Raw genomic sequence first — 25,536 nt, 5'->3', positions numbered from 1 at the left:
GAGTGAATGGTTTCCAGATAATTGATACAATCAGACATGGTGGAAAAGTGTGTTCTATTACATCTATATACTCTGTTTTCACATCCAGTACATTGAAAGTTGACTATTGATCATACAAATTCAAGTCATTAATTTGGTGTCAAGTACATTTCCTGGTAGCCAATCAGTGAATACAGGGAACAGCCACGTTTCTTTCTTCATATTTGCTCATTGGGAATACAGTAGACATGTTTTCTCAATTTCGAATACAGTCACATCTGACTAATTTTCTTTAATTTTCTTTCTTTATTGGATTCCTTTTGATCGTCAGTTGTGTTATGTTACACACATTAGCTAATTAAAATTGATTGTGACGTCAACTGAACAGGTGGACAACTGCAGCTAATGAAATATTTCTGATATTTGACATCATTGTGGTTATTACCACACAAATGCATTACCAGAGATATGAATTTTAAGGGGAGTACATGTGTTGGTTGGAAGTTGTAAAGCAAGACTTAGCACTTCTTTCATAATCATACACTTGAATCCTATAATTTTGTGGCGAAAATTTTTGAAGAAATCAGTGATACACCACATTGTAGTTCTGTCTGCGAGAAAAGAATTTCGGTGACTTGTAAGTTGTGATGAATTTTGCCATTCTTCACACTATGTACTTTCATGTTTCCAATGTTATTGTAAACATGAGTGATGTTTTTCAACGTTAAGTCACACACACAAGCTCCATGTGATAGAATAACCTGGAAGTCCAATGTCAACCTCAACTATGGCCAGCCTTATGCATTTGCGTATGACATGATAATGACCTTATGGGTGCATCAATAAAATGACGCTGGCTGAGATACACATGACTTATTTGAATATAGTTATATATTATTCAAAGAATTATGAAGTACACTTTTCATTGGTCACTTACCAGGTGGATGAGCTGAAAAAGAAGAACAAGGTTATTAGCGAGCTGCAGAAAGAGGTCGGCCAACAGAGCGGACAGTCAAAGAAACTCCAAGCTGAGAAAGATTCGCTGAAAGGAGAACTTCAAACCCTGGTCAAGATGGCCGAAACTTGGGAGAAAAGCAGTCCATCTCCAAGACAGATACCAAGCCCTCGACCTGATGCTTTGGGAAGGCTTAGTCCTGTAAGTATCAATGATGATGGGACACACTTTGATTGTGGTGATAGTGTTGTCCCTTTCATGTGAATGCTAAGTAGTCAGAGATGAGTAGCAGTGTTTTAGATAAAAGGGAAAGAAGTCAGCAGTGCAAAGTGTAAAGGATGAGAGATTAGAGCTAAGAATAGATGAGGGGAGAGGTGTACTGATGAGAGAGAGAGAGAGAGAGAGAGAGGAGAGAGAGAAGAGTGTGTTCAAAATAATTAGAATTTTTAAAGGTGAAGTGTATAAAACATGATGAGTAGGTAGGTATTCATAAAAGAAATCCAGTGAAAAAGTAGCATTTAGTCGAAAGTTTAAAACAATTAGATACCAGTTCTAAAATCCAGTAACTAAATGTAATTTATCAATTTGTAAATCATTGAAGAATTTCATGATTTGACTGCAGCGTATTTCAAAAACCTATATTATTTACCTTGACTATGGCCACCATGAACCTAGTATTATTGTTCTTTGTTATGTTTATTATGTTGAATGTTTACTAAATGCCTGTTTGATACTGTTTCTTTGTTTTCCTTGCATGTTTTACATATTATTTTGTTTTGTCTTTCCAGTAGTGTTTCTGTTGGACTGCTACGCACGAATGTACATGCATGAATGAAATACTTGTTCCCTTGTGTACATACATACAGGAACACACAAACACAGACACACACACATACTGTCTCTTACTGTAATTTCTTTATTACTGTCATGAGCATGCTTCTATATCCGTCATTATTGTCTGCACACAAACTTCAAAAACTTAAGTTACCATTCTGTGCCATGCTGCTCATACCTGTTCCTGCCAAAAGTGGAATGAGCTGACATACAAAATACTCTGGACTATTCCATAGTGTTGCCACAAAAAGGGCAATCACCATAAAATCCTTTCCTTGCCTCCACTTGGTCATTCCTTGTTTGGAGATATTTCACATTTTTGTAAATTTTGTATTCTGCCAAAAGCATACATATATTTCAAGCTCATATGAAAATTATGTAAATGAGTTTGGAAGGCAAAGCATGCTTATCATAAAGTTGACAACAAAATTGGTACAAGGAATAAGGCATTGTAAAGGATTTTTCTCAGATATGTGTAACTGCATCTTTTCTTGCCCGTATTATGTTTTCACAATCTCATCTTAATTCATCCATTTGTCATGTGATCACAAGGAGATGCCATCAGCACTGCCTCAGTTCAATGCCACGGTGTCTCAGTGTGCTGTCCTCAACCGTAGATTTTTAAGTCCAGTTCCTTCTCTGCCTGTAAGTTTTCAATGCACTCACTGTGGTGTTCTATCGCCTGCACAACACATGCATGTTTTGTTTGGTGTCGGATAAATTCAGTTTCAAATGTACACTGAAATAACTAAGTTTGCTGCCATAGAATCAGGATATACAGTCAGTAATTGCAGTATACATGTAAAGAACCAAATTGGAATATGTTGAGACTGGAACATTCTGAGACATAGGCAAGACATAAATTTTCAAAGCAGACAGGATAGATAAATACTAACGTGGAGGGGGCCCTTTTGTAATTCTACCCAAAGACTTTAACACATATAAAAGCTGAATAACAACTGAAAACCAGTGACATTTCTGGAAATCAAAAGAGCTTGTTGTTTTTTCCCCAACTCACTTTTACCACCCTGATAACGTAGTCACTGAAAAATTACAAAATATGTAAGAAATCAAATACTTGGCCAGTGTTTAGGTATAAATCCAATTTGTAAAACAAAACAGTCATGTGTGTACAGGGCAGGGACTGTCAAATCACATTGGTTTCAAAGTCATGTCTGAACTGCAATCATGCTACAGTTTGTTGTGGTGTTGACGGTGTTTGCGGTGTTGGTGTTGGTGATCTTTCACTGTGGATTTGGCTTTTTTTGATCGATCTCTTTTTTATGGTCTCAGTGATTATTTCTTTTTTTCTTGCTGAATGAAAATTTTGTTTTGAATATGTATATGTATAAACGGAAATGCAATTCAATTGCTCAGTGTGCATCTACAGCAATGTAATTGGCTTGATGCAGATAAAGTGCTCAGAATTTATAAATGCGCTTTGTAATTATCACTAATTAATATAAAATTGGTCTCTTCAGTATTCCATCATTGATTCAGTTGCTTCATGTAAATTAAAAATTTTAGCAAAACTCTGTATCTGGTACACTTTTTTGGTATTGGTGGCCATATTGAGCTGTTGTGTATCTGTTCACTTAGGGTTGTTGTGAAGTGTCTGCAATGCATTTGGTGGTTTATTGGTGTGGCTTTAAAGGCAAATAATAATATCCACTGCTTTGACTTGCACAGGAATGACCTCAAAATGTACCAACTGTAGATTAAAAACCTGGAAATGTCATAACATAGGATTAATCTTTTGTAAGAGTTCTCAAATGAGGTTGAACTAAAAAAACAAAGGAAATATTCAGTCAGTAATGTGAGGGCGCTATATTAATTTTGTAGAAGTTCTACTTTAGCATTATGTCTTCTCTGTCTGACATCACTTGTATCAATCAAAAGTACTTGTAGCATATTTGAAACAGTTTCTAACAGTGCATCAAGTTTTCAGAGACTTCATAAGAGCTGAATGTTTTACATTCTTTGCCAGCATTATGTATACTGTTCTGTGGTAAAACTGATCAAGGAGTAGAGCAATACCTGTGAAAAATCAATAGCAGTAACACTATAATGCAGGGAAAACATTCTGTGGACTTCTCAGTGTAAAGCCTTCTCTTCCATGATGAGGAACTTTCTCATAAATTGATCTCAAATGCAAATTTTGATGTCATTCCTGTGTTGTAGGTCTGGTTTCTCAGCAGCAAATGTGATTTTGCACTTTTCAGTTCGGAGTGTCTGGCCAGCTTGTCACGCTCACTCATTTCGCTTGGTAATCTCACATTGGACATTTGTCTGATTTATTCTGTCAAACACATACTTAACCAAAATTAATAAAAACACACTTAAATAAATAATAAATACAAGAAATACAAAATTGACCATCTTGTGTTTATCTGCATGGCAACAACCAAATGACCAGGACTCTCAGGCCTTAGAGGACTTCGAGAGAGAACGGTTTCACCGCAAACTAACCGAGCTCATCGCTTTCATTCGACGACTGGAAATCGTGAATGAGACACTTTTAAAGGATAAAGCTGTGTTGGTATGTCTTTCAAACTGGACAATTCCATCACTTTAAAGAGTATAAATGGTTTATATCGATATTAGTTCAAACTCTGACATTGGTTAGCAGGAAGAGTTGAAACTTGATGCTAAAGTTTCGTCAAAGGGATAGTGCAGAAGGCATTATCTGAAGAAAATAAGAATACTTTTGGTCAGTCAAAAAGAAATTTCTGTGAAGACATCCTGTGAAAAAAAATGTTTGTTGTACATGCTCAAAGTGTTTATTTGTTCATGTGTTCGATGTGTCGTCAAAAATCCTGTATTGTTTTAGTATTTTTGTTTTGTGTTATTTATGTTTGAGATTTTGTCAAGTGTCAACCAACAAATTACAGGTAATGTACATGTATATGTAGATATTAGTAACGGCTCAAGAGGTGTGTTTAAAATAGACACAGAACACGGTACTGATGTCTTTTCTTTGATAATTATCTAACATTGTAATTTAGCATTGTTTCGGAAAAAACTACCACAGCTGCTTCCATCACAAGAACCCTATTTCACAAATGGGAAATATTTTTGTGGTTTTAGTACCCAGGATCAAATATCTATACAATGGATGATAAATCAAATAATGTTTGTGACAAATTATATGATATTACAAAAACAAGAAAAGTATAAAAATGTGCTGAAAAGATCACATAAAATTATATTGATCGACATTACATGAAGAGAAATTTGCGCTAAGTTGGATATAATAGATGCATAAAAAAGCATCAAACCTAATCAACATGATACGACATTTGATAAAATGATTTGAGCTGCCTATAGTATAAGTGTTGTCAGGGTATGAAAGACAGATTAATGGAATCCACTCATTATTTGAAGAATGAGATCATGAAATATTAGTATACCGGTAGGCAAGTTAAAAAAAAAACCCCAAAAACATGATAAAACCAATTAAGATGAGCCAAGTTGATGACAGACTCATGTTTTTTCACTTTGTGAAATATAGGAATCAAAGCTGAAGAACTCAGATTTCACATCGGAGAGATATAAACTCGCAAAACAGATCCAAGATCTGGAACATGATAAGAAGAGGCTTGAAGACAGGTGCAAGTTTCTCAATGAAGACAACAATAAACTTGTAAGTCTTTGTAACCATGCTCTCTCTGTTACTTTAATGTTGGCATATTTGGACAAAAAAACATCTTGTCTGACTTTTACAGACAAGAAAAGAAGGAGGGGAGTTGTCTTATTGTGCAAAACCATCAGTTCCAGTCACAGTCTATTCATATAGTTATTAGCGAGTCAATTGTGAAGCAATAGAATCATGCAAAAGTGTTATTCACATATCATGTCTCACCTTCTAGACTTTTAAGCTGTTGTAAATTACAGTATTTGTCCAAATTTCTAACTTCAGTAAATTCGCAGTAGCTTTACAGTAATTCTGGAATTCTGTGTAGACTGTGAATGATATCAAAAACTTGAATGAGCAGTGTAATAAGTTGACATATGAGGCTCAAGAAAAAATCAAAACCAAACAAAAATTGAGACATTCACTTTATTTCATTATAAATAGGTTTTTCTCATCCTATTGACAACAATAGGGGTATAACAAAATTTGATGGTAAAAAATTGTACATGCGAAACTTTTTTTTTCTTGCAGAGAGGATCCAGGATCCCTATCAGGAGACAGGATGCTCAACATCCAAGGAAATCACCAACCGTAGAGATAAATGGTAGACTGAGTAAAAACTCTTCTGATGATCAAAGTGAAGTAGAGCAGCTGAAGAAGCAAGCCGATGATCACTTTAAAACAATCACTGAACTCAAACAACAAATCATTGTGAGTAGGCTGATGAGTTCTGATATTGTAGCAAAGTTTGCATTATCCCTATTTTATTATTGCTTCCATTCAAATCTACAGTGGATTTGGAAAGATTGGCAAATTAGACCTGGTCTTCAGTAGCCAGTATTGAGGAAAATTTGGTGGTCCTACAGCCTAACTTCATATTCCTGTGTATTGTTTTGATATACACCTCTATTTGCACTAACTTGATCATAGGGCCACAAAATGGGAGAATCCTGACTTTGGGTGAAAAATTATGTCAACTCAGACCATGGAAAACTTGGTTTGTGCATCCCTTCCCTACACACCCGCTTTCCCTTTGTCTTGATGTATGTAGCTGCTTTGCGTGAAGACATACTGTAAAGGTTCATGTAAATTTGCACTAAGGGAATTCTAGTCTCACAGTTCACCACAGGTCTAGAAGCAGTTCACCACAGGTCTCCAAGAGGCAGTGTCTAGTCAAAAGTGTTTTCACCTGTTGACTTTCATTTACTACCACACTTTAACTAAAAACACACAGCAGATTTAAATTTTAAATATTCTGCAGTTTTGAAATGTATCATGTACAAAAACTACTATTAAAACAATAAAAGTTATGTTGCCTTGTGTTTCAGGAAAGAGATCGTCGGCTTGATCTCATCCAACACAGGCGGAGAAGAGCAAGGCGGAGACAGCCCGCAATTCTGGAGTCCCCTAAAGGCCAAGAAGATGAAACTGGAATAGATTCTGCGTCCATTGCATCGTCCATTTCCCAGATGTCCGACAACACCCTGTCTGGGGAATGGGACGAACTCGAAAGAGCCGAACTAGAAGGAAATTACCAGCAGCTTTCCAAAGAATATTTACAGCTGAAGAAAGCCTATGCACGACTACAGGCTATGATAGGAGGGTCCCTCGATGTACAGAGAGAATGTAAGGTATGGTGGGCTACTTTCATCATCAGATAATAAAATGACTGATTTCTGATGACCGATTGATATTCTACCACTTAAGGTAGTATGCGCCTCGAAAGTGAAGGACTTAAACTTTTGCTCAAACGTTCCTCAAGGAATCTTTTAACTATGCTGTTTCAAAATCAAGAATAAGAATCGGGGTCAAAGTGCAAATTTTTGTACTAGAGAAACAAATTATCCAAGATTTACCGATATTTGAAATTCAAAATGGCCACCATGCCTGTGTTAACTTTATGGAGAAAAACAATATTTTCGATTATCAAAAAACTGAAAATTTTCCTCACATCAAGAGCTTTAAAATGAGCTCCCTAAAAGTGGTATATCAGAAAAAAATTATAAAAGTTTGAGAGTCTGAATATCTGTCCCCGAGGCACATTCTACCTTTAAAGGAAAAATAACTGTAACTCTTAATAATGTTCTGTTATTTTTCACCCTGGAGTGTGTCAAAATATAAATAATCAGCTTCACCAAATCAAAGCATTGTGTGCAGTAGGCCTCTTACCGCTTCCATGAAGCTTTTCGCAGCAGGGTGATGAACTTCTGGCAGTTATGGGTGATGCTACCATGGCCAATTCATTCATTCAATACATTGGTCATCGATTTAAACACGAGGCACCAAAAAATATTTAGCATCATGAACTGTATGACTGGACAATGTGATACAATTTGTATGCAACACAACAAAAGTCACATTTTGTTTCGAGTGCATATGCACAGTTTTAAACTGCCCCTGCAATGGATTGTGGGATAACCAAAGAAAAGGTCTATATGTAAGCATGCTACTTTATTGCACAAAACTGAACAAAAATACAGGAAAATTCACCATAAGTTACAACTAAAGGTGCTTTAATAAAGCCTGTACATCTCAGATTGTGATGGGAGGGTCTCGAGACAATGTAAGGTATGTCTGGCTATTTTGATCCCCTATATCAGATAAACTGATTTCCGATAACCACATTATTGATTTGTAACAGCTTGTATTGATTTTACGCATCAGTATATTTTCTCTCTTTGCCGCAGCTTCGACAACAACTAGAGCTGGACCTCCTTGACAGTCAAGCTAGAATAGAAGACTTGAACAACATTGTCCATGAGCAAGGCAAAGACTCTGGCTGGGTGGAAGAAAAGCAAAAGTTGATTATGTTAAATAGAAAACTACAGGAAAAGGTAACTGTTCCAAATCTTCAGTTGTAGTCATGGAAAAGCTTGAGAAAAAGGTGTCAGTGAAGATTTTGTTTATGGAATACTGAAGACAGGGCTGTTCAAAGCTTTGTGCAAATCAAGAGTAGGTGACTGATTGCCTGAGAAATGGTAGCTTAACCCTTTCACCCCTCCTTGTCCAACCTTGCACTAGAAAACAATAGGACTTTTCTAAACTTTGGTATTGAAAGGGTTAAAAGGCATGAAGTACTTTTAATATGCTAAGATACACATGATAGTATTTACTTTGCGTCTAGGCGAAATTAAAAATCATGTTCAAAAAATTTACTGAGATCAACATGGCAGTATACATAGGAAGGCTTGACTTATAATCACTCTTGAAGAATTTTCAGTGAGGCTTGAGAGAACATTATCCTCTGAGAAGCAGCTAATTCCAGACCCGTCTATACTATAGTCTATAGTGACTGGTGTCATGCAACCGTAATACAATCTTGTGTCTTTTGTTGCGTTCACTGGCAATTCAAATTGAAGTCTTGCAAGGAAAATAGATATCTGGTGAAGCAACCTGATAGGCATTTGTTGGCTGTTGCATTTTGACCCAGTGACCAACCTTTAGAGATTTTTTTGCTGCTTCCAAGACTACACTCAGAAAGCAACTAGTATTTGTAGGGCAGTCGATCCAAAAAAATCAGGCTTGGCATTCGTTATCACATGCTTTTCCATATTTCATTCATTTCCTTCCTAGATCAAAGACCAAGAGGAAAACATCAACAAAGTTAAGTTTGACTTACGAGATTCTAAAGACCAAAACGAACTACTGGAATTCCGTATCTTAGAACTGGAAGAGAGAATGGAGACGGCACATTCCGTAACGCCGGAATCCCTATCCTCTCTGTCATCAGAGTCACCGGAGAAGCTAGTCAAGAGATCCGATTCACCTACGACATCGGTTTTGCCAGAAATTGAGGTGAGATTTGGTTTTTTTCAGTGGAATAGTGTTTTAGTTCATATAGTGGGTATTCAACATAGAAGAATATGGCAGTTATCACATAGTGTATGCGTTAGACATTTGCGCTGCAGGTCTCTGCAAGAGCACCATAGATTAGCGATGGATGGTTTGGCTAGCTTGAGGTTTTGTTATGTTTAGTACACAAAGGAATCTGCTAATGGTACAGAAGACATTGTCTGGTCTGACCCTGTATATCGTGGGTGTCACATTATGACATGAGATGAAGAGTTCACAAACAAGTTGTCATCTGTTTTCACAGTCGCACAATCACAAGAGAGTTGTTCTTACCAGTATAAATTACAGTATTAACCCTTTTAGTGCTGTAATGTTTCCCACCAACATTTTAGTGCAATATTTTACAAATTTTTATGAATTTTTCTGTGAGTCTTTTAATAATTTTGGACAAAATGGACATCATATTTTATTGGCTACAGTTTTTATCAAATTTTGGTAAAAATCTGAAAAAAATTGACTAAGGTAATATTTATAAAGGTGACAAAAAATTGACTTGGTGCTCCAAGGGTTAATTAATAGTACTGAGGATTGTGTTCGAAGGCTGAATGCTCTGTTCATAAATGAAATTGAAATTTGTTGATTGGTATAAGTTATTAAAATGCAGTTGTATCTTTGGTTGTTGTATGTACTGCATGCAAACTATATACATGAAGATATTTTTTCAACATCCACTTATTTATGGATGGAAATTTTTGTGTGTGACATCATACAAAATAAACATCACAACAACCAAAGTTTTTAGATACCAAGGTCTCAAAGAAATAGCCTAATTTCAAGTTTTTCTGCTGCAATATTTTCAATTTTTTTTGCTACAAAGAGATGCCTGTAGACTGTTTAGGGGAATCGGAATCTCTTCAGTCGATTAGCTCTGATCTGGTCACATTTTTGTGTCAAAACAAATCGGCAGACATCTGGTGTCCCTTTGGAATTGACATAGTGAATTGTGTTACAGGTGGCAGAGAGTGATGGCAATGCTTTACAAATCGCCGTTACCGAGGAAGGCTTTACAGTAAGGAAATAAAACTCCACCAAATGTAAATGTAGTCCAGTGCAGTGGTGTCCCAGTCGTATCCCTCCCCAGTGTACTCTGTAATTTTTATACCAATTGTCGTACTGTTGTAATTTTATGTGAATACAGTCATAGTCTTTGTCTTTAATAGTCAATATGATGAACAAAATGATACAACGGTGTAACTTTGTTGTTCGCCAATCAAAATTTACAATCTTAAATCTTTTGCTACTGATATTGTTTGATTATTGTTTAATTTTACTGAGCATTTTTATAAAACTCTGTTAATAGCTAGCTGACCTAAAATTTTATGAATTCATGGGAATTTCTGATTTTTTGTCATCGAAAAATCTTGTCAAACATCAGTGAACGTTTCATAGAAAAAGTTTTGATTAGAAAGGGTTTGTGTTTAATCCCAAAGTTTGATCTTTATATTCAGACGACCTTTCATCATGAGGTTCAAAATATTGCACTTAAATTATACCAGTAGAATGTCGATATGATATATTACAGGTAAAATGTCTAATTTCTTATAAAAATTTCTCAATGTCAAGGTAGCAATGATATAGATGAGAATTATTGCTTAAAGCAGACAATTAGGGTTTAGTAACAATATGTAAATCTGACAGTTTTGCCAAAGTGAAGAAAACAAATATATTGCTCTATCAAGCTTGTTGTTTCCATGAAATTTATAAGTGTCACAAACTTTGTCATATCATAAAACTATTTTACAAAGACTATGACTATACACATAGATGTTGTCTCATATTATTTGGGACTGGTATCGTTTTGTTATGTTACTTTGTATTAACGTCATGTCTCTTGTATTTACAGAATTTGTCTTCGGTGAATGTTACTAATGAATGTTTTCGTATTTTTAGCATTGAATAGATAGCATTGAATATTCTAGGTACCGTGTTTGAATGACTATAAATGTACCAGCATGCATGTTTATTGTCTCCTTTGTAGAATTAGATATTCAGAGTAGATAGTTTGTGTAATGCACTGTCATTTAGATATTACAATCTGTTTCATGAGCTAACAATAGTTGTGTCACCAAATGTGGAAGAATTATCTTTCAATAAGTTTGTATTGATCAGAGGAAAATATTGAAGTAGAGGGACCTATTGAAACAGCGAAAACCAATGTAAAGTCACCTTGCTGGGCATCGGTTATTTATCATCATTGGATAAAAAATCTAAATGTCCATTAGTGACAGTTTGTAGTTCAGGGCTAAATTGACAGCAAGTACCATAACACTGACCGTTTTGGAAAGACTAGTAAATCAAGGTCAAAATTTATTGTTGGTGAAGCAGACAATAAATTGTACTTTGGGAGAAGTTCCAAACAAACTTTTAATGTCTGAATGAAATCCACCCAAAGGAAGCCTGGTTTTCATTGGTCCTTGATCCTCCATCTAATCTTAAAACGCTCAACACAGTACAGTCACTGTGTTACGTGATCATTTTTCCATTACTGAATACAGAAGCAGAATTAATTTTCAATATGTGTATAGTTGATTCACTTGGGTAACACAGATATGTATGTTGACTGAGCACTTCACTGGTTCAGTCACATTGTTCAGAGTCCCCTGTCTAGTGTAATATGTGCGTGCGTTATCACATTTTCCAGAATGCAGAGTTCTTTGCGGTTTGTTCTCTAAGCCCTAGGTAGCATATCAGTATTCTATTGAGAGAGAAAGAAAAAGACGTTCACGTCACGTCAATACATGGGCAGAAAGTCGCATCAAAATATTTGCATAGATGTTGACCTATCAATACTTGAAGCTTTCTAGCACAGACATTGCATGGCAAAACAGTTCTGTCGTCAGTGTATCTTACATCTTGTCAAATTCATAACAACATTCACAGTGATTTTTTTCATTAATTTTGCTGACCCATCAGCTGACAAATCTCCATAGCGACGAGGTACTTCCATTTTCCATCATTATATAGCCTGCCATATTTTCCTTTTTAAGTTGCATATATGGGGACATTAAAAATACAACCTTTTGCTTCCTTATGCATGTGGCTCTTGTTTGCGCATATTATTTCTTTGCCAGGCGGTTACTCATAAAAATAAGTATATTTTTGCATGAAAAAAGTTGAAGACATGTAAAAAATATTAATGAATACTTCTCTCTGTGACTTCATGGATTGATCAGTACCATTTTTCAAGAATTCATGATTCACAACTTATTTGGCATGATATTAGTTGGTACCAATTTGAAGGTTAAAAACTATCTCAAGTTTTAAACAAGTATTTTCAATTTTAATCCACAGTAAAAGATTCAGTATTGGGCGAAAAAATGCTAATTTCTCTGTGCATAAACAAAGTCAAAAGTCAACTAAGATTTGTAAAAATGACAAATATGTTTGAAACTTTGCTGTATGACTGACCATGCAAACATTACTCCCATGTGTCGTTGTGATGAAGTTGTTTTGCTGTACTAATCGATTAAAATGTTTTTGTCCTAAGCCTACAAGATAAAGTTTAAACAAAACAATGCAACAGTTCATCATTAGCCGTTTTAAAGATTGACAGTTGACTGGGTCCTGAATCAGCAACTTCAATTATAGACAAAAGATTGAAAGCTATGATTCAAATATTTCATCATGATTCACACCTACCAACACTGTTCAGTTTCAAGTGGGAACAGTTTTTGGTTGTTCTGTTTTATTAGCTGAAAAAATCCATGTGAAATTCCGTTGTTGACTCAGTGGAGGTGTAGCGGGTCATTCACTCACCAGTACAGGTGAAATCACCATAACAATCAATCGATACAAAAAAATGTAGGTCACACGTCTTCAGAAGAGCAAAGTCTATGGTTTGCGGCCAGGGTTATTGATTTTGTTTCAAAAATAATTTATAAGGCTTCTAATTATCATCTTATGGTATGCATATTGCTCTGGGTCGGTATCCATAGTCACTCTGTTCATTGCAATGTCAGGTTTGTTTCATCATACTGTTGACGTACAGGCAGTCATAAAAATTTGTACGCGGTGATCTCAGCATTTCTGCCGTCAAGTTTGCAAGTTAATGTGATCAATCTGCAGGGGGTAATGTACACATGTTGCGTTTTCTCCCAATTTCTTGGAGCTTGTCCAAAGCCTGCTTTAGTCTGTGCTGTGATATGCCGTCCTATCACAAATATGTCTTTTCTTCTGCATGGGATTTGCATTAGAACTAGTCAGATATGTAATTAGTAATTGCCTGTCTGGGACTTCAGAGCAAAAAAAAGTTGTCTGTTTTTTGCCAGTCATTGTTGGTGAAGATTGGCAGCAAGTATTGGTCAGAACTCATGGAATCCTCCGATCTCTTCCAGGGAATGTCTGTTTCGGAGATTAAGAAGAAACTTGAGAAAATGGGAAGCCTTCAGGTGAGTGTCTCTGGTTTTTCACCCTCCTTAAAGTTTGATCAGCTGACAGAGATTGTAATTGATATGGTTCTGTTCAGAAACCAGCAATGCCATGGTCAAATCACACCTATTATTGCAGTGGAATGTAAGTGTGAACTGAGTTGGTTTGAATGCTATGTGTAGATTTCAATGCCTTTGAGTAAACAAGTAATAAATATCATACAGAAGTGTAGGAACTAATAAACTAACGACATGCCCGTAATTCGGACATTAAGTGCACTTTAATAGTTTACACTAAGTATCCGAGGAATTTTTACTTTATTAGCTGGCATGGATGAAAGAAGTTTTGAGTTTCAGTGCTGTTTTCTTGGGAATTTCGTCATATAAAGCATGTAAAATCTCTCGAACAAAGAGTTGACAATATAGGATGGTCACAAGTGAAGTTTATGACCTGATAAAACCTGCCTCAAATGAAGTATGCCCTCTATAGTTGGACTTATTCTTCTTTGGATCTGCATCAACAGGTGGTTTATTGGGCAGGTCATATCACTAAACTTTGGATTCAGTGTGAAATGCTTCTAGTACATCAAATTTGTTTTTCTTTCTTGCTTCTGAAGAGAAAGAACAAAAGAATATTGTAATGCTGGTGGAATTTTTGGGTTAGGGGTTAGTAAGGTTCTGTACTATCTTTTGTAGTTCCTCATTGCAGCGATGACAAGGGCGAGACACCGCGTTGAATTCATGAATCGTATATTGATTTGTGATAAGTTTTGAAACAAAGGATATCTTTGTTAATTTGTGCAGAGAGTTTTCAAAGAATACAAAAAATGCAGCTTTAATATTGTCCTTACATTAAAGATGTAGTAGATTCTAACATGTTGACAATTTTCTTGTGGATATAAAATTTTACTGGAGACGTAGAATGATAGCACCACAAATGTCCTGCAGTTCTAATACGTAGATTTACTTCAAGTTACGATGAACGCTATGCTTGACACAGTGAATGTGACTTAGCAACAGTTTTTCAACTATGAAAAAATTGTAATTTCAGTTAGGTAAAGGTAAAAACATACTCTAACCTTCAGTATTCAAGTAGCCATAGTGTTTTCAATGTCCCATCAAATTTAAAATGTGTAACTGATGAGTAAGTGATTGTTATTTTGATAATCATGATCAAACATGATGCAATGCATACCAAGGGTTAAATGTTGTGTCAAAATTCCTTCATCTGCACTGTACGGCTTGGAATTTACCCTTGTGTGTTTGTACTGTTAAAATATACCAAATATACCACATTTCTTTGATGTTGACAGTCAGGTATGGGTTTTAAGATTACAGCATTTTTTGAAGGGGCTACCTTCCATTTTGGTAAGATAGCAATTAACTTCCTCTATTCGGAATAGTCATCCTTTGTATATAAAGTCTTTGTTGTAAAAATGATGGTATGAACCAGGTCAAAGGTCATCCATGTAATTGTAAGATTACTGCATGTTTTGAAGGGAACAACCTCCATTTTGATAAGATAGCAATAACTTCCTCTATTTGGAATAGTCATCCTTTGTATATAAACAGTCTCTATTGGGGAAAAATGGTGGTATGAACCAGGTCAAAGGTCATCCATGTTACCCACCCTCACAGTTAATGGTTTGAGCTTGATACTCTGACCTTGTTTGGAAACCCGCATGGAGAACAAAGTTGTGGATCAACATCAGTAGATTTACCATTTTGTGTAAATTTAATTCTATATATAGAGAATGTAAATAAACTATTGAGATCATAATGATAATATGATTGAGGTTCCATGGAGAATTTGTTCTTGATAAAACAGTCAGTTATATTTAGTTTATAGAAATTAAAGAACTGGTATATGGAAAATAATGATGGTGCAGTGTTTTTGTGTCATATACTTTTACAGTTGTCTGCAATGTTCATGATTTTAACTTTCTTCAGTAAAATATTTTCAAATTTAAATTATATCAATTATTTGACTTTCCTTTTCCAACATTGGAATTAAAAACCCCTCAACTATTTAGGGGTTCAGCGTGGCACTTAATGTTAGACATATTAGTGCCAAAAATAAACTCCACAACCAGCAAAATTGCTAAATAGTATCCTGACCAAATGGGATACGTTGAACGAAAGTGCGGTACCATGGCTGGTAAAACATGTACGAACAGGAGTAGGATGTGTATCGGTGTATTATCCGACTAGAACAGAGTGTAACACTGGGCTTTTTTAATCACAATTATGGCCAGCTTTCCTCTGCCAAAGACAGCCGCAATGCTCAGGAGAGACAGACAGCGGGAGGTACATACTTTCATTGTTACTACGTGTTACATTGTTCTGCTTGATTGTCTCATTGTTCTGTGACAATTAGCGATTGGTTCAGGATATGATAACAGCCAAAATTATCATCGTTGATCAGGAACAGTAGGACACCTGTCGCTGTACATGTTTACAAATTATTTTATATTTTGTGCTTGAGGACATAAACAGTTGCTCAAAATGTCAGGAAAGACCCTATACCTTCTGGTAAGGATTGCCTATGTTGTATGCATGATGTCGCACATGGAGAATGGTGTGTTTCGTATTGTAGTGAGGTTGTCTTTGTATATTGGACATGTCAGAGTAATGACACATGCAAATGTCACAAGTTGTCACCTTGATCAACTTTGACAACATTGGTGTGACAGGGACCGGTACCGTATATGTCAAATGACTGTCTGACATTCTGAGAAAATACAGTTCTGATAAAGTCATATAGCTATCAAATTAATTATTGAAGGGGGAGAAATTTTTTATAACACTAGCTGTTCAGGCAAATACATGATAAGCAAACACAGAAGGAATTACTTATTTTTGAAACCATTGCATTGTACCATCTGGTTGCTCCCAAGAATAGGTAATACTTTGAAACAGTCAATTTCATTGTGCATATGCTACTTACCACTAATAGTAAGATTTGTGAGTTATTTTCTGTTTCAAAGTAAAATATTGTTGTTTTTTGGCAAATTATTCTCAATAATGTTCGATGAATTTTGAAATATCAATTTTAATAAGGAGTCTTTAGAAATGTGGTAGCTTTCACCAACAGCTAATTCAGAGTTTTGACAAAAATATGAAAAGGGTGAAATTTATTATGTTTTATAGAAACATGTACGTACAGCGTTAAACAAGGATTGGGTGTAGTGTTTATGAAAAACTGTGATTTCACAAGAATACTTATAAATGAAATGATCTATTTTCACTATAAGTTCATGACAGTGTTACTTAAAATGAATTTTCCATTGGCAATGTGCAAAGATTCATCGATTTATAGCTTAATTCTTTGGCAAATAAAAACCCTAAGTGTAACCCAGTTTCGTTTGTTAACTGGTGTCCATGTTGTTCAAACATAGAAAATTATGATTTTGTCCCATTTTCTGTAATACTCATTCATTGAATTGTATCAGGACAAGAATAAACCTCTTGTTTTTACAGTGAGGTCAAACGTGAAAACCTTTTCAAAAAAAAAGTCTCTTTTCTTAAGAACAGTAGTAGAAGACATAACTAGTAGATCAAAATTATAGATTGACGGTGCACCTTCAATGAAATGCAATTGCCCAGCACTTTTCTCTGTTATTGTAGTATGAGCAATTTTAGGTATACAGGGCATTCACCTTTCAGGCTTGTTTGACCCAGCTGCACTAGCATCTCATTGACACCATCAGTTCATCAGCTGAATTGCATTGACAGGAATCAGATGGATTTAATGGTATTATAGACATTGTGATATTGTGTAATGTTCTGGAAGTAACCCAGAGATAAATTACAGGCTGAAAATCTGTTTTAAAAATGTTATGTCTGTCATTCAAAGGGTGAAAAAAGAACGTTAGCTGTAACTTCTACGATTTTATTTTTTTCACTAGAAAACAAGACTTGGTACATTTTTTCTTCTTCACCCTAAACCATGTTGAAATTGAAAGAATTACATATAGCTCTGCAAATGCTACCAGGTACACATTTTGTGCAATATGCACAATGGTAGAATGTGCGACAGGGACAGATATTCAGACTCTCAAATTTTTTTCAATTCTTTTCTGGTCTACCACATGTGGGGGCTCTTTTGAAAGCTCTTGCAGTAAGAACAGTTTTCGAAAATTTAAAAATTTCATTTCCCCCTATATAGTTAGCATTGGGACAGCAGCCATTTTTGAATTTTTAGGTAATTTGTTTCTATGGTTCCAAACTTTGCAAGGTGCTCCTTGATTTTTGTTCTCACATACTACCTGAAACAAACGTGTTCTGGTTGAAAGTAAACTTGTGAATCAGTTTTCAACAATGACATTTGATGCCATACACATACAGGCTGTGTTGACAGATATGACATCAAGCATTTTATGATGATTTTTGAGGATTAAAACAAAGAACTCTGTTCTAAAAAGCAATACAGAACACTGGAATTAACCTCAAAAGTTACAGCTTTAATTTGACAAATCTTGAAAATACGCCAGTAGACGTCTACCAAGCGGATGTTTTTTTGATCCTGTCTGTCATTATGAAAGGAGTGGTGTCATGGTATCTTTTCTTTGGACTCAAGTTTTAGCTATTAATATTTTTCATGCAAAAGTTTTTAAAGGAGTGGTGTCATGGTATCTTTTCTTTGGACTCAAGTTTTAGCTGTTAATATTTTTCATGAAAAAGTTTTTAAAGGAGTGGTGTCATGGTATCTTTTCTTTGGACTCAAGTTTTAGCTGTTAATATTTTTCATGCAAAAGTTTTTAAAGGAGTGGTGTCATGGTATCTTTTCTTTGGACTCATGTTTTAGCTGTTAATATTTTTCATGCAAAACTTTAAAAAAATTTAAAGAAGTGGGCATTTCTGGTGCATGTATGAATGACTGGAAATTATATGAGAAATTGCAAGTTCATGTTACGCTAGTATTTAAGAAGTTTTTTTACTCGAATGGATACTGGTATTATTATGTAGTAAATCTGCCACGCCAATGATACATTAAATACAATATTACATATTTCATCAACTGTTTTAACAACTCTAATCAAAAACAAACTTGATATTGCTGACGGAAATAAAGAATATCTCATCACAAGGAATCAATTCGTATATAGTCTAATAAAGTTTTGCACCATAGTTCACACATGTTTCTCTCTCTCTGGTTACAGGAACAAGATAGGCTCTCAGTGGAAGAAAAGAAAACACTGGTGCGAGCCAGAGCAATGCTTGATATTGCAGACCTGGTAGGTTGAAATACCTGTTTATCTTACAGATCTTTTAGCCTTTTTTTCCCTGTACCCACTTGCAAACCAACTTGTTGTGATGGAAAAGCAGGTCACATTCAACCTTTCAATGGTAAAGTGTGTGTTAGTGTTTCAGTACAATGTCAATGATAGACAATCTTCAAGCTTTATCAGCAACCATTTGCAGTCTGTCTATAGAAGTGCCAGCTATTAGTCTCTCAGGTGTGGTGGACTCAAATGAACAGACATGTTTTCAGAAAAGCAGACAAAGTCCATAAGTAGACTTAATTTCAATAATTTAATTTCATCTGATTTCAATCTCTTGAATTTACAAAATTTATTTTTTTCCAATTTTGTTTTTCCCTCCTAGAAACTCAAGAAAATGACTGCGACGGAAAGCAGTCTTAAGAGGAAAACTATGGATTTGGAACACGAGAAAGACAGGCTGGCTGCCAAGATATGTAGTTTGGAAGCGGAACTTCGAAATAAACTTAGTGAGCTTGAGGAGTCCAACAAGGTTAGTATGACTACATGTGTTGTTGAATTGATAGCTTATGTTACTCTGTTTTCAGTGTCAGTGATGTACCTTATTTTAAAGCTAAAACAAACATTTTGGAAAAAGTTGAATAAAAAAGAATCAACACAAATGAAGGTGCTGGTAATCAGTAAATTCTAGTACAGAAAATAAATCATAAATAACAAGAAGCCAAGTATTTTAACCAGCCACTTGTTTGTCACCGACATTGTGGAATGTGATCCAAATGTTTGAAATTTGTGGTTCAAATGTATTTTTGAGAAAAGTTGAAAACTGCGCAGTAAGTTTAATCACACATGCTGAGGATGTCTCTTTGCATTTTTGATTCTGAAAACTGGTTGAGGTAGAAATTTCAACGACTGGGTCGGCTTACCAGTTACAAAAAAAACTTTTGTCCAAAGAGAACGATTCCTAAAATGGATCATCTGAGATTGAATGCTGGTATTTTGCATGATAAGCATTTTTTTATCAGAGTGTATATAAAATAAAAGTTAGTTTGTCTTTCAACATGACAAGACTGCAAGGCCAAACTTTCCTGTTATACTCCTGATGTTTTTTCATGCACGTTTTCACATGATGCCACAAAGTAAATTTGTTTTGTATTTGTTGATCAGAGAGTTGATGAGCTTGAGGACATCATTCAGAAGATGAAACGATCGGAGGCAAAGTTCCGTGCCCAGGAGGATGTCTACCTGAATAATGAATCCAAACTATGCGATGAAATCACAACATTGAAAAAACAAATGGCATCAGCCAGGGAGGGAAGGAACTACGAAAATGAACTCCTTTTCCAAAAAATTGCAGAGGTCAAACAAGAGAAAGAGGTATGTCTTCAAATAAATTAGAATAAGATAAAACATCAATAAAATATTCCAAGTCATGCATGATTTTGGTGAACTGTTCTTGACCTATGTTTGATTGGCTTTAAATTGTAAAGAACAAACAGTTTTTGCTTTGTTTAGATGTACTTTCAAATTTTCATTCGCTGGTGTATGAAATCAGCCTCATTCTGAACAAAATAAATTGAAATTCAAAAAGTTCTGGTATTTTCAAAAACACAATTCTTTACATTTGACAGTCAAACTGTGACAATCAATCTCAAAGTTTTGAATGAAAGAGATCAATGATATGTGAACAATTAAACATAATATCAATTATAGTCATGTCCTCACTGGATGGATTCTATTTAAAGAAATTCTTGCAAAATTTCAACCCTCTGATCTATCAGTGCTTACATAATACAGTTGATGAATTTTTCAACTGTGTGTGACATTAGCATTGCAGCCTCACAGATTCACAACCACTTTGCCAATGTAAACATTGAAGTCAATACCAAGTTTTCGTCATTATATGTAAATTAGATTTCATTTCTAGGTACAGCAAGAAATATCTCATTGTTATACTGGGTGATATAAGGAATAGCTTTTATTTTGATAAACATATTCATTTTCATCGGCTAAAGCAGAGAGGGGTAAATTTTCGATCATTGATTTGTGAAAAGGGGTCTGCCGTTAAGGAAAATGTGTACAGCTTAAGTGTGCTTCCCTGTCTTTAAAACTTAAGTTAATAATTTTTATGCTGCCTGATTAGTGTCTCTGTCTTTTTAAATACCTACCCTTGCTACCAAATCTGCTAAAGCGAAAAAACCTTGCCTTTATTAAAAACTTATCTGCATTGCTTTTGAATGAAATCTGTATGCTTCTCTTTTAACTAGTACATTTTTGTTTTGTCAATTTTTGGCTTAATTTAGTGCCATAAAAATGCAAAATGTAATGAGTTCTATTATTTTGCTTTCATAAAAAAAACTCGTTTAATTTCTGTTGATTAAAATACTGATTCTTTGCTGTGCTTGCAGTTTTAATGATCTAAAATATTTAAGCCGTGCGCTATATACATGCTTGCTGGTAGATGGGCTTTGTAGAAAATTTAACTATTTGGGGATCTGGGAAGGGTTGTCGTGTGATTGCTGGTTGTGGCTGAAAAGCTCCCTGTTTGAGCTGATGCCTGGGAAGTGCATTTCAGCTGTACAGACGGAGAAAAATCCTACTTGCATGATCTTCTAAGAGTCGCTTTGCATCCTGTCAACAGGCTAGCAAATACTGGATTTTCAATTCAATGTGAGTGTATATTTTCCAAAGAGTGCCTTTTGTTTTTCTGTCCAACAAAATGGTGTGTTGGTGAGGGGATGAACACTTTCTTATACACACACTTGAGAACTCTTTCGACTGAATCACTGAAGTGTGTGCAGTCTCTGTCAAATCTTGAAATCACTAAACCAGTGGCACTCTGGGCTGTATGAGAAAAATGAAAAAATTATCTGCAATTTTTATAAAATAAATCATGGTCTGCAGTTTGCATAAAATAAATCATGGTCTGCAGTTTGCAATGACTGTTTTAAACTGAGAACATGAAAATGTTATAACCACCCCTAATTCTTAGTATGATGGAATGATTCAATTGGTATCACATGTCTGGATCATTTCATCTTACTGAGATATAGGGGGAATGGAGTCATTTATGGCTCTGATCATTGCAGATAGTTTTTTTTTAATAGATTATTTTGAATTTAATTCTGTTGATTATCTATGCGTATTCTCTAATCATTTTCAAGCAATGAGTTGTTTTTTTCCTTTCCTTGCTAACACCATCAAATGACATTTTTTCCTTTGCATGCAGCCCGAAACTCCACAGGTGAAATATTCATTTTTACATCATTTACCCAACAGTAACTAACAGTAATTATTAGAATGTAGCTTGTTTCTGTCCAAGATATAAAGGGTGGTATGTAGAACTGTAGTTCAGTAGATCAGTAAGGGTAATGGTTATCTTGATAAACTTGAATGTGACATATTTTTTACGATATGATACGTACATGTCTGTAACATGGAATAATCAAAGTGCACGTATGTGGCGGGGCCTGTTTCATTTGAAGTGATTTTAGGGTGAAAGGACTAGAAATATGTGCCTTGTGTAGCTTGAATATTGTACTGTCTGTGTACGTGCCTTTTTGTGTGTTCCTTGCATGTGCATGCAGTTTGTTTTTCAAAATATTTGATATTTTGAAGTGATGTTCCGTTACCCTGCATGTGTTGTTGAACGCTGTAACCCTTTTCCCCTTTTTATTGTTCAAGTCTGTGAGAAATGACAGGATAAGATTAAAGAACTGGTGCGTAGGCAAACGAAGGCTGTGCTTCATTAAAAATTCAGACTGACCAGCTCTTGTCATAGTAAAATTTTAAAAAAAATTGCTGATTCTTGACATTTTTTGACCAGATTGTTTCTGAGAATAAACCAGTATGGGCCATGTCAAAGGACAATCCAAAAAGTCAAATATGCTGATTCCATTTTGACACTCTGCTTTGCATAAGTAAGTTGTACCTATAGATACACACTTTCAGAAGTACACAGTTGTCATAATTTGGCAGGATGACAACTCAAAACAGTTTGACATCTAATGATTCAATGTAGAAGTGGAATGAATTAAGCAACTCAATTTCTTCATCAGAGAAATTTAAACTTCAAGTGGTTGTTTTTGTTTTTCAACTCAACTCTATAAGTGATCAATGCAGAAATTTCACAGTGTGAAATGTCAGGAACGGCTTCAAACAAAGCAAATCAATGTTTCTATGTTTTCAACAATGTGTAAGACACAAAAAAGGCAACTGTTCTTTCCTAATTGGGCTTTTGAGGTAGGGTTATTGATTTTTGTCAAATTCAAATGTGTGCAAAACGTATAGTAGTGTTTACATACCCCGTGGCTCGGTAAGACAGCGACAACCTGTGGATTTTGTAAGTTTTTTCTTCCAAATTGTTTTGTTGTAATCTAGTCTTAGCAAGGTACTCTTCTGAAAAATGCTCTTGTCCAACATCTGGTTTGTTTTGTGAATTGATGGATCATTGTAATAGTGTGGGAACGGTGATCGAGTTAAACTGTCACACAATTCTTGATTATTAAAGTTGCATGGGTTACATTGGTCTGCCTGTCTGTTTAGGAAGAATTTTAAGTATTCAGTTTCAAGTTTTAGGGTTCAGTGCATGAGTTTACTGCTTTGGCCAAAAGATGGGAACATAAATTCTCAAGAGTTTGATGGTATAGTAACATATATAAGGTAGATACCAGAGTTTTGATGCTCTCGACCCTCATGCCTGTCCCTTTGCCTTGTCATTTGAATGTATGCACTTCCATGTTTGTGCTTTTAAATGCATGTTGTTGTTGTTGTTGTTGTCGTTATTTGTTGATGTATAAGTTCAAGTGTACCTATACCATGCATGGTTTGCATATCATTGTCCGTAGAGTAGTGAAAACTTGCCGTACAGTAGTTTGTTAGTTGTTACAGTGTCTTAAAGGTGTTACGCAATATTTCTATACAACTGTCATGATATTTTAAAAAGACAATTCTGGAGTGTAAAGAGAGACAGATCAAGTGTAGAGGAATAGAAGGGTGTGTAACAGACTAATAGAGACGAAAAGCGTACAGACAGATGGACAAACATACAGACATAGACACAGACAGATAAACAGACAGACAGACAGACTGACCAAAAGACAGACTGACACATAGCTCGATGCAAAAAGAGATTATCAAAACCTTAGGAATTGCATCAACTGCCAAAGTGATTAAAAGAAGTCGTAAAGAAGTTTGGGAGTTATGAAGAGGTCTGAAGGGCTGAATAGGGAAGTAAAACAGAGAGACATCAGGAAATAGGCAGTACAGGGGAGATAGAAGACATACCAGAGATTGAATAGGACCTAAGTGGGGAACTTTCTCAGGGAGGGAGGACAGACAGAAAGACAAAATTTAGTTTCTAGTTTGATGAAGGGAGGGAGGGTTGTAGGATTGTAGGGCTGGCTAATCTGCAGTAAAATTGTCACGTATTAACAATGACTTAACCTTACATACCAACGATACCATAGTCAGTCTCTTGTTAACTGTAGTCAGTGACAGAAGTAATCAACTAATCTGAAACCAATACTAGCGTAATGGGAACACTTTACAGTTCCATGAATTCCCACCTAACAATTGAACGCACCTTTGGTCTGTAGTTTAACAAGTTAAGAGAAATGCCGTATGAGAATAATGTTAATGTTGCAGCCATCAGCTTAACATATACCGATTTTCTGATGAAAGTATCAAGGGGCTTCATCCAGTGGATTTTGACCAGCTGATCCATAAAATGCATCACTAATTACCAATGAAGTTTGGTCAGAAGAAGCCATACTTTCTTGCAAGAGTTTGTGTTAAATTGCTTGCTCTGTATACTGCATTTCTCATAATTTGCTACACAGTTTTTACAGTCTGAAGTGTATGTCTATAATCCCTTCTCTTTGACAATTTCAGAGAATTATCTCTTTACATTTTTTTTTCATTTTTGTGATATGATCACAGAAAGTCACCGCCCTTGAGAAGGAAAACTCAAAACTTCAAGAAAAGTTAGACCGTCTGCTCAAAGACCAGACAACCATGGCTTCTGAAGAGGGGGCCGAGATTAAGAGCAAGAAAATTGAGGTTTGTACAGATTTAGTCACCTCAGTTGCCACTCTGAGAGTCTGATGTATATCTTATGGATAACTGATTATTTACAGCCTTTTGAAGAAATGTTGTATATGATTCATCTTCTGAAAAGAAAATTGATAAATGTGTAAAATTACACATGGAGACATATTTTATAAACTAAAATAATTGTCTGAGAGATAATTAGCAATTGAGATATGTTCCATCCATGGTTGACTTGGATGACTGTCTGAACAAAATATAATGAACCGTCTGTAAACAATGTACTGAAAAGCCTTGTCACACAACTTTTGGGTCAAAATATAGCCGCAAAGGCTTCTGTATAGATGATTGGCTGTTTGAAATGACAAATGAATGTCAATAATTTTTGGCTAACCAATAAGCTACGAGCTTCTTAGAAGCTGCACATTACCAGGGAATCCTGCAAGTATTTTGTTTTGGTGTTTATAAGTCAGGACCTGTCATAAATATGTTTACTGCGTTCTGTACAATATGACCTGTGATGTGTCAACAAAATCATCATATATCATGCAGGTTCCTTATCGACCATAAATACCTGGTCTTGGTATTGTTACCTTAGAGCTATACAGTTAGAGGAGTTCAAACCTTGAAGTACTTTGGCACGATAAT

The 25,536-nt window shown here is 35.4% G+C and overlaps 1 protein-coding gene across 1 annotated transcript in view; it reads left to right on the top strand.

The window, feature by feature from the left end:
* The window catches only part of LOC139120443 (golgin subfamily A member 4-like), a 101,662-nt gene that overhangs the window by 38,035 nt on the left and 38,091 nt on the right, over positions 1-25,536 (top strand). The window contains 14 exon segments of the mRNA XM_070684852.1: positions 920-1,135; positions 4,185-4,307; positions 5,280-5,411; positions 5,934-6,113; positions 6,731-7,033; positions 8,090-8,236; positions 8,976-9,197; positions 10,207-10,263; positions 13,589-13,642; positions 18,784-18,858; positions 19,229-19,375; positions 20,008-20,217; positions 22,070-22,084; positions 24,781-24,900. Coding sequence (XP_070540953.1) covers positions 920-1,135; positions 4,185-4,307; positions 5,280-5,411; positions 5,934-6,113; positions 6,731-7,033; positions 8,090-8,236; positions 8,976-9,197; positions 10,207-10,263; positions 13,589-13,642; positions 18,784-18,858; positions 19,229-19,375; positions 20,008-20,217; positions 22,070-22,084; positions 24,781-24,900 — 2,001 coding nt within the window.

Source organism: Ptychodera flava, chromosome 20 (genome assembly GCF_041260155.1).
Source record: "Ptychodera flava strain L36383 chromosome 20, AS_Pfla_20210202, whole genome shotgun sequence".
Taxonomy (NCBI): Eukaryota; Metazoa; Hemichordata; class Enteropneusta; family Ptychoderidae; genus Ptychodera; species Ptychodera flava.
This window is presented reverse-complemented; position numbering and strand designations above follow the sequence as displayed.